General features: G+C 33.0%; 1 protein-coding gene across 1 annotated transcript in view; it reads left to right on the top strand.

The window, feature by feature from the left end:
• LOC144453915 (bifunctional peptidase and (3S)-lysyl hydroxylase JMJD7-like) overlaps window positions 1-14,842 on the top strand; it is a 36,383-nt gene that overhangs the window by 2,946 nt on the left and 18,595 nt on the right. Inside the window, exons 2-3 of the mRNA XM_078145272.1 lie at window positions 2,020-2,083; window positions 14,507-14,632. Coding sequence (XP_078001398.1) covers window positions 2,020-2,083; window positions 14,507-14,632 — 190 coding nt within the window. The remainder of the gene's footprint in view (window positions 1-2,019; window positions 2,084-14,506; window positions 14,633-14,842) is intronic.

Here is a 14,842-nt window from a genome sequence, read left to right as displayed (position 1 = left end):
ATTTTCAACTGCAAACTGAAGTCTTATCTGTTTGAGAAAGCCGACAAACAAAACCGGACAGCTGTTATTGTGATGTATGTATCATAGAGAAGAGATGGCAACACTCTATTTTCTGTGTCAATAATCCTTGTTTTGCGTAAGGTTTCAAGACTATTAGTACATTACAGGTGAAAATCTTGTCAATGCTTAGTTTCATCATTTATTGTTTTAATTTATCATTCAAGTGTTTTTGTTTACAGTGGCCATTATAGATGAGGATTGGATATTTATTTTGGATTTTTAAAACAATTTTATCATGGCTTCCTACTTGACAAATCAATGTGAAGCAATATATGCCAAGTCCTTGTTTGTAACTCACTAAATTACAATATTTGATACTCTACATACATGGTGTAATATATAACAAACTTTTTGCATATATTTTAGCACTTTTTGCAATTGTATTGAGTTACAAACAAGGACTTAATTGGTCTATGTTGTTTCTCATTCATTTTCAAGTAGGAAGCCATGATAACAAACCAAAAACACTTGATAAAATTCAAAAAATGGATAATAGCATTACCTGTTCTATAGTTTAGGAAATCTTTCTATCGCAATATCAATCACTCAGACTTTGATCAACTTATTTGTTACTTATTGTTCAAAAAATAATAACTTCTTAATTTTGATTAGCAAATCACCAATAAGACTGATTGATCAATTGATTATTGATCATTTAATGGATGAATGGAAAGATTCGTTCATTCATTCATTCATTCATTTGTTTGTTTGTTCATTTGTTGTTCGTTCATTCATTCGTTTACTCGCTCGCTTGCCCGCTCGTTCATTCGTTTGTTCATTCTTCACTCACTCACTCATTCACTCACTCATTCATTCATTCATTCATTCATTCATTCACTCATTCATTTGTTCATTTGTTCATTAGCAAATCCTTGTAGTTATTCTAACAGTAAATTTACAATTGCTTGATGCAGTTTTCCTTTGCAGTAAATGAACCTTGACCTCCATGAACTTTGTCAAGATGTTTTCTACTCGTCTTAGTAGCTGTATCTAAAACTACGTATACATAGCGTGACAAATTTGTATATAGTTGTTTTGCTTTTCAACTCAGGGGGCGAGATCAATATTTCAATGTCGGATAAAAAACTATATTCTTTTAGTCAGGCCTCAGAGCCCAACCCCACCCCACCCCCGCCCCCTTTCTAACTTAATTGGCCAAAATTGATATTGTTTCAGACAGCACAATGAATTTCAAATCACTATCATAGTAGTACTACTAGTAGTATGAATACAAAGCCCTCATTCCCAATATGTATTTTAGAACTACGCATTTACTCATGGACAGATGGAGGGTCTATGATTAACTATAGCAGAAATTAATTCTTCCATTCCTCGATTTGATTACATTTGTTAGAAATGTTTGTATTTAGGGGTACAAAACAGGTTCCATTAAATTTGTTTTTTGTAGGATATGAGAACTGAAATGGTACTGACATGGCAACCAGCACTTACCGGTACAATTAGACCACCATATGAGATAATCAGATTGAATTGAAACCTAGCATTTGCGTGTTAGAATTTTGTCCCACTTTAATAGAAGAATTGTAAATATAACAGAGAAACTGGCTCAGTAGTGCTGTTAGTGTGGTAAAATGTCTGTCTATGTGCATATGTGAATTAAATGAAAGGGATCAGAGAGTCTCAAACAGCAATAAAGTAAAGGGGAACCTGGAAATAAAGGTCCTGACATCAATAAAATTGAAGGAATTTGGGTCCACACATCATTACTTATGTATGTATTTATACTCTCGTGATTTGGTTTAAAATGTGACACACACACACACACACACACACATATATATAGCTTAAGTATACTGAGAGGAGAGCTAAGTCTAAAACTTCTGGGTCAATTACTGTGATATTTAGCAGGGATGTTAATGTTATTGTTAGTGTCGAAGAGATTGTTAGTATACCCATTATACAGGTCTAATCAAAGTGTCTTCATTTGTTTTCTTTCAGAAAATTTCTTCCGTTACCTGAATCCTTAAGATGTGATGCAGTAATTAAAGAATTAGTTGACACAGTAAGTATGGAGGTAGTCTAGAATTCTAAACTGGTACAGTACATATTACATTTTAAAAAGTTCATACTAATACCACGTCTAGTCATGAGTGTTCCAAAAGGTGTCAAATTGTGGTGTTCTCCTGTGGTGAACAAAGCGCAATGGGCACATATTTTGTCTGTGTGTAATCCAGGCTGTTGTCACAGGCATATTGTTTAATAATGAATAATTCTATGGAATCCCAGTATTGAGATAGTATTAATGTGAGACCTGGGGATGGGGGTGTTAGCCCCACTATCTCCACCCCTTACCCCCCCCCCCTCCCCCGCTGTGGAAAAGAGTTGTCTGGTAGAGATAGAGAAAAGGTTGGTTCTGAACAATACAATGACATAGAGTATGTAATCCCACTAATGAGATAGTAATAATGAGAGACTTGGGGGTGGGTGTGTTAGCCCCCACCATCCCCACCACTCTCCCACTCCTCCTCATCTCCCCCCTAAACCCCCCCCCCCCCCCAGCTGTGGGAACATGAGATTGAATCATGGGTCTTTAATACATCTTTGAATGACTGACATAGTAAACTAGTCCGCACCAATGGATGTCCATACAGATAACCTATCTGTCAGTTTATTTTAACTTTCACGTCATTTAAAAAATGAAGTGCGTTTGACAAAAGATTGTACTAATGAGATTTGGTCTTGTGAATACACAACATTCTATTATTAGAACCAAGGAGATTTACTTTCAATCATTTTCCTATAATAAATTGCTTTAGGCATAATGAAAATTTCACAAGAAATATTTGTTTGTGCTTTGCCCATTTGCCATATCATTTATAATTTATGACACTTCAAAGAAAATGCTGACAGTACACTGAAAAAAATGAGGTCAATTTATCTTACTGCTACAAATTAAAATGTGATGTGTGAAAATTGCCATCAAAATTCTTGTCCATGTACTTTTAAAAAAATTAAGATCCATTTGTTGTATATTAAATGGGAACAAAAGTAAGATTTATTTTATCTTAGCTGCATTTCTTTATTTATCGAGACCCAGAAAAGTAATTTTCACAAAATCTCTAAACAAGAGTTATAAAAAAAATTGCAAAGCTTGTGAAGAGGCCTTCTGTACACTAGGGTGAGACATTCGTGGAAACAAACAAACAAACAAACAAAGCTTGAGCTCTTAGTCTCTTTAAACAACAGCTTCAGAAATGTTTGTGCAGAGGTTACAATTATTGAGCTCCTAGCTTGGTTTGTTTCCCAGAATGCATCACCGCAGTATAAAATAGGCGTTTTCTCAGCCAAATTTGCCAATTGTCCTAGCTCTACTTCAGAGAGGTTAATATACATTGTTTGTAGGGTTGTTGAAAATAACTTTTATGGGTCCCCATTGAGTTAGACCCACACATAAAACATGCAGCTATGTAAAAATCAGCCTCAACTTTGTACCAGTATAAGTGACACAGTCTCTATTATAACTCTGTTTTAAATAAAAGCAATCACAATGGTATAGAAGACATGCATCAATATTAACACAGATTTAGCGCTAGGATTTTAAAACTAATAGCCACAATCTTCATTTGTGGCAAAAAATACACATTTTTTTTTAGCCACAGAGGCATCTTATTAACCAGGGAACGCAGGTGACCACTGGAATGACCGTGGCATGATACGATCGCGAATAGGGCGGACTAGGCTATGAAAACTTCCCTTGACAGCAGCAAATTATACAATCGCCACCATGGCGACAACGTTATCATTTTTTTCGCCAATTAGGAATTTTATTCGCATTTTGCGACTGTTGCGAGCACTAGCGCGAACTCTGGTTTCACAATATATACAACATACATGTACTGGGATGTGGTTTTGTTTCAAGTATCTTCACTTGAGTAATATGCTTACAAACTCAGCTTATGCCAGTTTAACCACTGAGAATCCTACAATTTATAGACTATGCTTTGTTTCTAAACCTGCACTTAGCAGCAACTCAGACATTCTTTTCATCAAATAACCAAAAGATATGTTCACTAAAAATTGATCAATTACTTATAAAAGACATTGTATCTGTTAATAAGTGGTCAATGTTTTCTGCAGGCTGTTCAAGGTGTACGATATTGCAAGTAAGTTATTTTTACCTAACAAAACATTTCCCCAAAATAAAACCATTCTAGTTTGAGGTAGTGCAGCTTTAATTTATATATGTTTGATATTTTGAAATAGTTACATATACTATACACACTAACCACCTGCCACTATTAAACATATAAATAAATAAATTGGGTCATATTTCTCAATATCATTTTAATATTTAATTAAAATATAAGTAATTTATTGGCTTTTCTCCTAACCACCTGTGTAGTTTTATTACATATTAATCTGCAAGTTGGATTCCACCCAATTCAACTAATGAATGTTGAAAATATTTCTAAAAATTTATTTTTTTCCCAAGATGATAATTAGGGTACAAAAACCATATTGATTATCCTAAATACAAAATTCTCTGTACCTGAGATAGATTTGTACCACCCAGACATGTCATTTAAATAATGGATATTTCTTGAATGAGTATGGCTTCTGCTCCACGCAGTCAAGCTCCACATACATTACTATAGGGTCATAAAAGAAAATTGTTTGGTTCCGGTTACGCTACCCCACCTAATTTTTCATGCCGACCCTAAACATTTTGTTTTACGTATGTGAGAAAATAATGATAAAATTGCGAAAATTGTGAAGTCTCTCAAGTAATAGTGGATGTACAAACTGACACAAACTTCAAAAGACAATATAAAACTGTTCTTCCAGTCTGTAATGGCTGTACATCTGATGAGAAGAATCCGATAATACAGAGACCATATGGAAAACAACGGAAAACATAACTACCCGAATTAGACACTCAGACATGAAAAAAAAATTATTTAAACATTTTTTAAAAATCTACCAACCGACACCTTTTTCTAAAATTGAGCATAATCGGAACCACACAAGTTTAGGCCTAGGCACTTGTGAGAATAAGTGGAACTGTTCTGTTTAGACCAACTGAGGTTATGCTATTGCAGGTACCGAGTATTGCATTCCATAATTTCCATTTAGTTCAATCTAAAGAGTACACATTGAAACCTTGCATTCATTTGATTTCAGTATTTATTATAAAGTATGAAGTAACATTTACAAAGCTTATACCACACAAGTAGCTTAAAGTTTTTAGCAGTTAAGCTTTTGATTTGTCTTGGTTGATGATCCTCATCAGAATGACAAATAGCGGTTAGCTGTAACTATGGAATATGGCATTCTGATTAGGATTGCCATCAAGATAAATTGAAAGCTCAATACTAAGAAAACTTTGGACTGCTTGAAATGTGTGTTATAACCTTTATCATTTGATCTACCAAGCTGATGAACATTTTAAGTTATTTAAAGTAAAATTTGTAATATTGGCTCAAGTCATATCAACCACAGATTTGACAAACCAAAGAGTGGAAACATATAGGCTTGTGATATATGAATAAATTAGAGATGACAGATATTAGTAATGTTGGCTATACTGTATTCATTTGTTTGACGTTTTGGTGCCATTCAGGATGTCTGAAGGATGTAAAATAAAACAGTTCAAAAGTCAGGAAATGTAAAATAGAAATTTATTGTATATATGGTACGATAAAAATGCTTTATAAGTGACAGGAACAGGATAGCAATAAAGATGGGACAAGGAAAAAAAGGAAAACTGTAATTAAAGTACTGTTATTTATTTTAAGTATCACTTTCAACTTTTGTCTCAAACACTTTTATATTACAAAGTGTAATATGATATTGTAGCAATGGTTTACCACCACAGATAAATTTTCATTTGAAAGCATAAAAGTACAATTCACTTATTATGCAATTTAATATGGGTCTGTAATTCTTTTCAAGGAAGGACATTGTTACTAAAGTGGCAGTCAAGGTTTTGGATTATTGAGATAGCCACAAACTAAAACTATTGTTTTTTAATACCCCCGATATGTAGTAGATTACACAAGTGGGTGATAGCAGTACCTCTGTTGTGTGGATAGAATCATCCTATAATTAAGATAGCGTGTGGTCACATGAGATAAATTAGCTATCAGAAATGCCACCCTACTCATAATTATAGTTAATCCAATGGCCATTCAATAGCTTATATTGACTTGTCACAATGTTTTAGTTTGTGCCTATTTTAGTTAACTGGAAGCTCAGTTTCTATTGATTTAGTTTGATACCAATATCAGGGCTATATTAGTTATAATGACTTACTGTCTATGTATTACAACATAGATACATGTACATAAACTGATGTACTTTTTATGATGTTTTTTTTTTATTTTTTTTATTTTTTATTTTTTATTTTTTTTTTGGGGGGGGGTTTGGTTGTTTTTTTTGTTTTGTTTTTTGGGGGGGGTGTTTGTTTGTGCGGGGGGGGGGGGATTTATTTGGCTGCATATTAAGCCATTTCAGTGCATATTCAGTGTTTTTGTTAAGATTGGTAAGTATAATAAGATAAGATCTTTCTGAGTTCCCCTCTCTTTTTACTGGGGTTTATATACCCTACAAAAATTAGGCCACTTTTTTCAAATTTACCCCTTTCTGCTATTAGGATTACTAGATCTTAGCAAAAACTCTGATGGTGTAAAGTCATAATATAATTTGCTACTTACGAAAGCTCAGTTGTTTTACTATCACTTGCTGTTGGTAGAACTCAAAGTTAATTATATATTCAAGCCTGATATGAAGAGTCAATAACATATACATGTAATACATACTAAAATAATGAGCAAATCCCATGCTGTCAACTGTTCTGACAGTAAATAATGGTAGATGAACAGTTTAATTGAAGGCAGGCCATTTACATCATACTTGTAATTTAATTGATGTTTCAGCTGCTCAGAAACCCACCTTGTGTCTACTTTATAATAATAAATTTTATTTTAGATAATCTATTTTCATTTTTTTAAATGTTTTTTTTTTTTTTTATCATGAGAGCTCAGTTCATAAAAAGAACTGATAAATGAATTGAGACCCAGGAGAAGACAATCTGTGTGACAGTGTTAAGAATTATTACCCGGAAAGATTATAATTTTTAAATCTTAATAAACCTACAAGATCTGAAAAACGAACCGATAAGTCTAAATAGTTGCATGTCTACATGTATTGGAAATCATAGTCTAGTTCCTATACAGTATCAATACGATTATACCTTCACTCACATAGTCTAGTTCCTATACAGTATCATTACGATTTATACCTTCACTCACATAGTCTAGTTCCTATACAGTATCGTTACGATTTGTACCTTCACTCACATAGTCTAGTTCCTATACAGTATCGTTACAATTTATACCTTCACTCACATAGTCTAGTTCCTATACAGTATCATTACGATTTATACCTTCACTCACATAGTCTAGTTCCTATACAGTATCGTTACGATTTATACCTTCACTCACAGTCTAGTTCCTATACAGTATCGTTACGATTTATACCTTCACTCACATAGTCTAGTTCCTATACAGTATCGTTACGATTTATACCTTCACTCACATAGTCTAGTTCCTATACAGTATCGTTACAATTTATACCTTCACTCACATAGTCTAGTTCCTATACAGTATCGTTACGATTTATACCTTCACTCACATAGTCTAGTTCCTATACAGTATCGTTACGATTTATACCTTCACTCACCTTTCAATTTTTACAAATTTTCCAGCATTATCCCCATGAAACAACTGAAAAATTTCGATCAGTGTCTTATCACAATCATGAATCAAAAACCTTTCCTTTGTGATATAAATCTGTTATGTTTTTTAAATTAATCGTGTATACAGAATAGATCATATCCCTGCCAAGGGATATATGTTAGTAAAATATAGATTTCACAGCATAAACAATTTACATGTTATTGAAACAAATTTCTTTAGTAAATTTTGTAAGGAAATCTGCTTATAGGAGAAATTAAAGTTGTAAATGTCTTCAGGAAAATACCCAAGATTATAGGTCTGGAGTGATTTTCTTTCAAATAGGTCTATAACTATATGGTAATTTGTGTTCAGTTAATCCATACACCCACTAGAATACTGGCAAAGTGTTTTTATCTCTTACTTTGGAATGACTAGTTTGATCAAGCATAATAAATCTATTGCATAAATTGTCAAACTAGGAGGTCTTGTATATTTATGTATACACTTACTGATGTACATTTGATTGCAGAGATCAAGACATGGACTCCGTAGTTTATTAATTATTCAATCAATGGTAACCATATTAATTGATAAGAATTAGATCAAGCTATTAGCCAATCTTGGATATTTTTTTTACATATTTTGTTGTTAAGCCAAAGTAACTCTAATAGTTATTAACTATTTAACTCTAAATATTTAGTTGTTTCCATGGGAATAAAACCGGAAAGATATGGGCAAGGCATGCACATTGGGAATGATCCAGTACATGTAGGTCCGTACATTTTGATGTCACTAAACCTAACGCTATATTGTCATCTGTACAGTACTTAATATTCATTTCCTATATGTGGATTTTTGATACATTTGCTGTAGGTCATTTCACTATTACTTGCATACTTTCATTGTTTAAGAGCTCTCTATATAAAGTCCACTGTCATACCATGAATAAGGGTTGTCCCTAGCTTCAAATGAATGTTCTTCAGTCATTATATTCATGTGACATACATAAATAAAATATGCAATTTTCAAACAACCAAATTATCAACTCCTGTACATAAAAGACAATGAGAATATGAAATTCTACCAGCATATAATAAAATAGTTTCAGAAAGCTCAAACATTTGTCATGGTAGGACAAGAATCCCAGCTTAATTTGGGTATGCAAAACAGTTTTATAGGGATTTTTTACAATAGCGAAAAATGACCACCATTTATCATTTTACTGCCCACATTTGTGTACTTTATCTCCAGAAATAATGTAATGTGCAAATTGGCATGTTTCAACTTGCAGTCTGAAACATGTGAAAGAAGTACGATGATCATAATATGTGAATAGGAACTCATGTTATTGAAATATTCAATAAATTAGTGTAGTCATTTCAATGTCTCTCTGACATATATGAATAAATTTATAATGTAAAGCGAATATGAGTTTCCTTTATTTGATATGCAATAAATTAGTCCAGTTCATGAAAGTTTTGTCTGCTCGACGTGTGTGAATAAGAATGATCACATAAGATGATACATTAATCCAGTCTACATAGTACATGTGAAAAAAGTTGAAATCTGAATTTTGAAATGAATTTTTTGTGACTGTTAGAAATTTAAAACTAAATTGTTTACACAAATTAAGTTAATGATTACCTGTTCTTCAAATTCTGTCTAAAATTAAATTGAAATTTATCAAAAAGTTGTTTGAATTTTTGAATTTGTGAACATTTTTAATACTTTTGGCAGAAAAGGAATTATAGTACAGAAGAGCATAACAACTCCATCCTTGTGTCTTGCAAAACAGGCAGTCATCCAGTCAATTACCGGGATACAGTTGGCAGAACAATATGATAAGTTGCCCTTGAAAACTGAAATATGAAAGATGATATCACTTTCATCCATATTTTTTATTTCATTTTAATAATTGATGTATTATTAATTTGATATAGTTATACACTGTACATAGATAATTAACCAACTACTGTACTGTACATGATGCATTTATTGTATTTGCTGTAACAGTAGGAATTGAGAATTGAAATATCGTTATTGTTTTTTAAAGGATATCTGATACATGGTGCATTTTATTGTATTGACAGTAACAGTGGAAATTGAGAATTGAAAAAATAATATCTTTTTTATTGCTGTAATTTTTCAGTGCTCATTTTATAAGTTCAGACAGAAGTTCAGACAAAGTCAGTATTTCTGATATAGGCCAAAGAACCCCATGTAACAGATGGTAGGAAGTTTACTGAATTTTTAGTTTCCTTTATCATTATACGTGCAGGGATGATTTACATGAAAGTCAAACGTGTTGAATCAACTCATAAACCCGACTAAAATGCTGTAAAAGTGATCATCTATGTACTTCCCACATAAACACATATTAGTTCTCAATGATGTTAGGGTTTTTCAAATCTTTTATTTTGAACTGAACATTCTCGTTTATTTCCTCAACAATTTTTTTGATAATCCTAAAATCTGTTATTCTATCAAATATATTTTTCATGTGTAGTACTTGTGCTAGTTTAACATTCAAACATAAAAGCAAAGACCTAACTGAAATCATTCAAAAACATTTATTAGCTCGTGAAGGGGGTGTTGTATAAAGTGGTCCTGTCCATCAGCCCTTAATACATCTTTTCTCTGATGTGACCGGCACAAAGGTGATATATCAAATGGGACATATGCAAGACAATTTCTTTTTCAACATGTGCAAGTTTGACCAAATGGCAGTCATGTTGTAGTTAAAAATCAATATTTACAGCATAACTCAAAAGCTGTAATACATAGCATAGAGACTCCGTTCAAGTGTCTACCCCATATTATCAGGTCCAAGCTTTGACCTGTGACCTTAACCTCAGTGTCAACTATCAAAATCAACCTAACCTTTGCATTGCACACACTTTGTGATATTATTGTGGCTAATGTCTTTAAAAATCTTTGTAATATACAATGTTTCTATCTATTTATCACATATTGAATTTAAAAGTATATTCTCTGGTTTAAGAAATATCCAGCTCAGGTGTTAGCCCTAAGTCTATAGAGTCACTTAGTAACTATTTTAGTGTGTCAGGGGAGGTCAGTTCTCCCTTGGTAATCTCAGTAATTCTCTTCAATATTAGCAATTGCAATTAATTACAAATGTATGGATTACAGCACTCAATACATGAACAAGAGCTTAAGGGGAAAAAAGTTGATAGATTTTTCATATACTTTGCATACCTAAGCATTAATATCTGAATATGTAAAAAATGCAGAGAAATTACTATGTCACCACCTTTGTTTTCAAGATAGTGGCTGTTTCTTTTATGTACATTATATATTTTGGGGTCAAAATAAGTAGATTTACAACAATCAACTACAACATGATTTTTGACAGTTAAAGATTATCCCCGGAGAACCAAATGAACTTATATATTTAAGTGCAATGTATAGTAGGTCAAGACATATTTGTTTGTAATTTCTTTTCATTATTTCATAAAATATTATCTTATTTTATCTCCAGCTGCTTTACTATTTTTTTAAGAAAAATGTAAGAAAAAAGCAAAAAAGGATGAAAGTCCGAGACAGATTTTTTTTATATGCTGTATGTGTACATTGTATTATTTCATTCAATTATTATTCAATTGTACAAAAAAGGCCTTGTTAGATGGTGTGACACATGAAACATTTCGTCGCATGCAATGAGGCTAGCAACTACAGCAGAGCGACTACAAGAAGCAACTAGTTGCTTGGCGAGTCGCAAGGTCTGTTGCAAGGCAAACTGTTGCACTGGTGTAGACATATAAATGTTACAGGTCAATAAAGGTCAAGTCTTCAAGTGGCAGGAACTTGGAAGAAATGCTAATATTACCGATAAAATTACTGGAAACCTGTAGAGGTATCGATAGTAAAACGTCTACATTCAATTCAAAGTTTATTTACGGTGAGGTTGATCTGTCTGACGTCGTTACTTGTATTCAAGTTAGAAATAAAATTATATTCAGCTGAGATCAAGCATTCATAGACATTATATACTATTGATATTTGGTAATCGTGGTGATAAATCGAAATTATATAAAAAATACCTGCTGAAATAGAATATTTATACTGAAAATATGGCAGCCTTAAACATTGAATGTCATTTGACACGTGGGTATATGTCAAAGGTTACTGCTTGCAACCCGACAAAGTGGTTACGCGGGGCAACTCATGAAGCAACTCAAGAAACAACTTGTGATGAATCGCAGAAAAACTGACATGTTGGTTTCCTTGTGATGCACCTAGCGACATTGCAAGTTCCTGCGACAGAGTGCGTACATGAGGCAATTCATCGCATGCGACAAATTGCTTAGTGAGTTGCTTGTCTAGTTGCATCATGTAATAGGGCCTTAAGGATACTAATACTATAGTACTAGTATAGTTGGCCTGACAGATGAAATATATAATGAATTTTTGGTTGAATACATCTACTGAAAAACAAACTATAAATTCATTCATTTTACATTGGCAGGATGTTACTATACCGATACAGGGATGTATAATGGCTGGGGGGGGGGGGGGGGAGGGGGTGTCCATGGGAAATGAATTTAAAAGTATATTATCTGGTTTAAGAAAAATCCAGCTCAGGTGTTAGCCCTAAGTCTATAGAGTCACTTAGTAACTATTTTAGTGTGTCAGGGGAGGTCTGAAGTTCTCCCTTGGCAATCTTAGTAATTCTTCAATATTAGCAATTGCAATTAATTCTGGTTGTAAGGATTACATCACTCAATACATGAACAAGAGCTTAAGGGGAAAGATGTCAAATTCAAAGTAGATAGATTTTTCATATACTTTGCATACCTAAGCATCGATATCTGAATATGTAAAAAATGCAGAGAAATTACTATGTCACCACCTTTGTTTTCAAGATAGTGGCTGTTTCTTTTATGTACATTATATATTTTGGGGTCAAAATAAGTAGATTTACAACAAGTAGTTACACAACATGATTTTTGACAGTTAAAGACTATCACCAGAGCACCAAATGAACTTATACATTTAATTCCTATGTATAGTAGGGCCAGACAATATTTTTATTGTAATTTATATTCATTATTTCATAAAATATGATGTTATTTTATCTCCAGCGGTTTTACTATTTTAAAGAAAAACGTAAGAAAAAAGGATAAAAGTCCCAGATATATTATTTTTATACACTATATGTGTACGTTGTATTATTCCAGCTATTTATCAATGACAATAAAAGGGGATTTGAAATTATCACCCCCACACCCCATCTAAATTTTGACATTTTTGACAGAAATATCGTTTGAAATGTTTGTTGAATTTTGACAAAATTAAAATGAGCTTGTTTATCTTTGCAACTATGTATAATGTACCAATGTCCCTTCATAATTATACAACAAAAATCATTGTGTGTATACTAACTTGAAAATGCCACCAAAATGTCAACATTTTTTGGAACAAAAATCACAAGAAATTGTTAAATATTGGAAGACTCAGTGTCACTAGTGACTAATACTAGTACTAGTATGGCATGACAGATGAAAAATAATGAATTTTTGGTTGAATACATCTACTGAAAAACAAAATATAAATTCATTAATTTTACATTGGCAGGAATATACTGATGCAGGGATGTATAATGGCTGGGGGAGGGGGTGTTCATTGGGAATGAATACATATGTCAGAAACTTCTAGACCTGGCTTAGCGAAGCCAAAGAAATGTACACCATAGTTGCTGACATGGGAGAGCATACTGCTGGGAAAAAAAGGCATAAGTTCTGGAAGCCTATTACAAAAGAGTACTATAATCAGTTTGTTACAGTGTTTTTTAAGGATGATAAGCCGCTAAATTTTATCGGGGTTCCATGATCAATTTTACTGGAGTTTCTCCGCTGACGTGACATGGCCACTAATCACTAGGAATGTAGTGACGGAAAGCTTTAAATGCTTTGAAATGATATTTCAACAAATAAAAATGCAAATTAGCTTTGTTCGTAAAACATGAGTATTATTGACATAGCTAGGGGAACTTAACTTTGCAAGTCAGAAAGTGGCAAAATATTATCAGCCATGCAATTACTGACAAATATGTTGTTGTTATGCTTGTCTGAGATAGAACATGACTAAAAACTGTTGACCTAATTCGGGACCTTCATTTGTCACACTGGGTGAATTAAAGTGACAAACACTGTCGACTATTGGACATAGTATATGTCAGGTCTGAGACAGAAAATGACAAAATACTATTGACATAGGGAACCTTGTCTGTCCAGGTCTGAGACAGAAAATGACAAATTACTATTAACATAGGGAACCTTGTCTCTTCAGGTCTGAGACAGAAAATGACAAATTACTATTAACATAGGGAACCTTGTCTCTTCAGGTCTGAGACAGAAAATGACTAATTACTATTAACATAGGAGACCTTGTCACTACAAGTAGCAACTTGTAAGATATGTTATGTGACAAAATGCTATTGACCTAATAAGGAACATTGCCAACAGCAATGTTTAAGAATTTTAATTTGTTTCATGACTATTAATATGGTCAGAATTTCTTTGCTGAACTTGAGATAAAGATTGTCAACGATAATGTCCAATAGTACTTCCGCTGAATAAAATCTAACTTCTGAATCAGGAAAAGTATACCATATTTTGTGTTTCTCTGTGTTTTTTATATTCCAGGTGGTATTGGTTCTTCCTCAGTTGTGGTACATAGTACAAAGTCTCATTACTCATTGTATTTCTCTGTGTTTTTTTATCTTTCAGGTGGTTTGGTTCAGCAGTGGTGGTACAAAATCAGTACTCCATAATGATGATGTTGATAATATCAATTGTCTGTACAGAGGCAGGAAAGAAATCTTATTTATAGACTTTATCAAATACCGAAATGTAGTAAGTAACGGAAACCTTAAAGTTTGCCTGCTAAAAAATACTGGTTGTGCTTCAATGCCATTGGTGCCCTAATTCTCAGCACTAGGTTACATCAGCACCATATAATATTGATACATGGTATGTTATACTGTATAATATGTATTATCAGTGCTCAAAATTAACAATAGTCCCATGCCCACAGACTACCAATTCTTATCATGGGGCTGCCAT

The sequence above is a fragment of the Glandiceps talaboti genome, chromosome 3 (genome assembly GCF_964340395.1).
Source record: "Glandiceps talaboti chromosome 3, keGlaTala1.1, whole genome shotgun sequence".
NCBI lineage: Eukaryota > Metazoa > Hemichordata > Enteropneusta > Spengelidae > Glandiceps > Glandiceps talaboti.
This window is presented reverse-complemented; position numbering and strand designations above follow the sequence as displayed.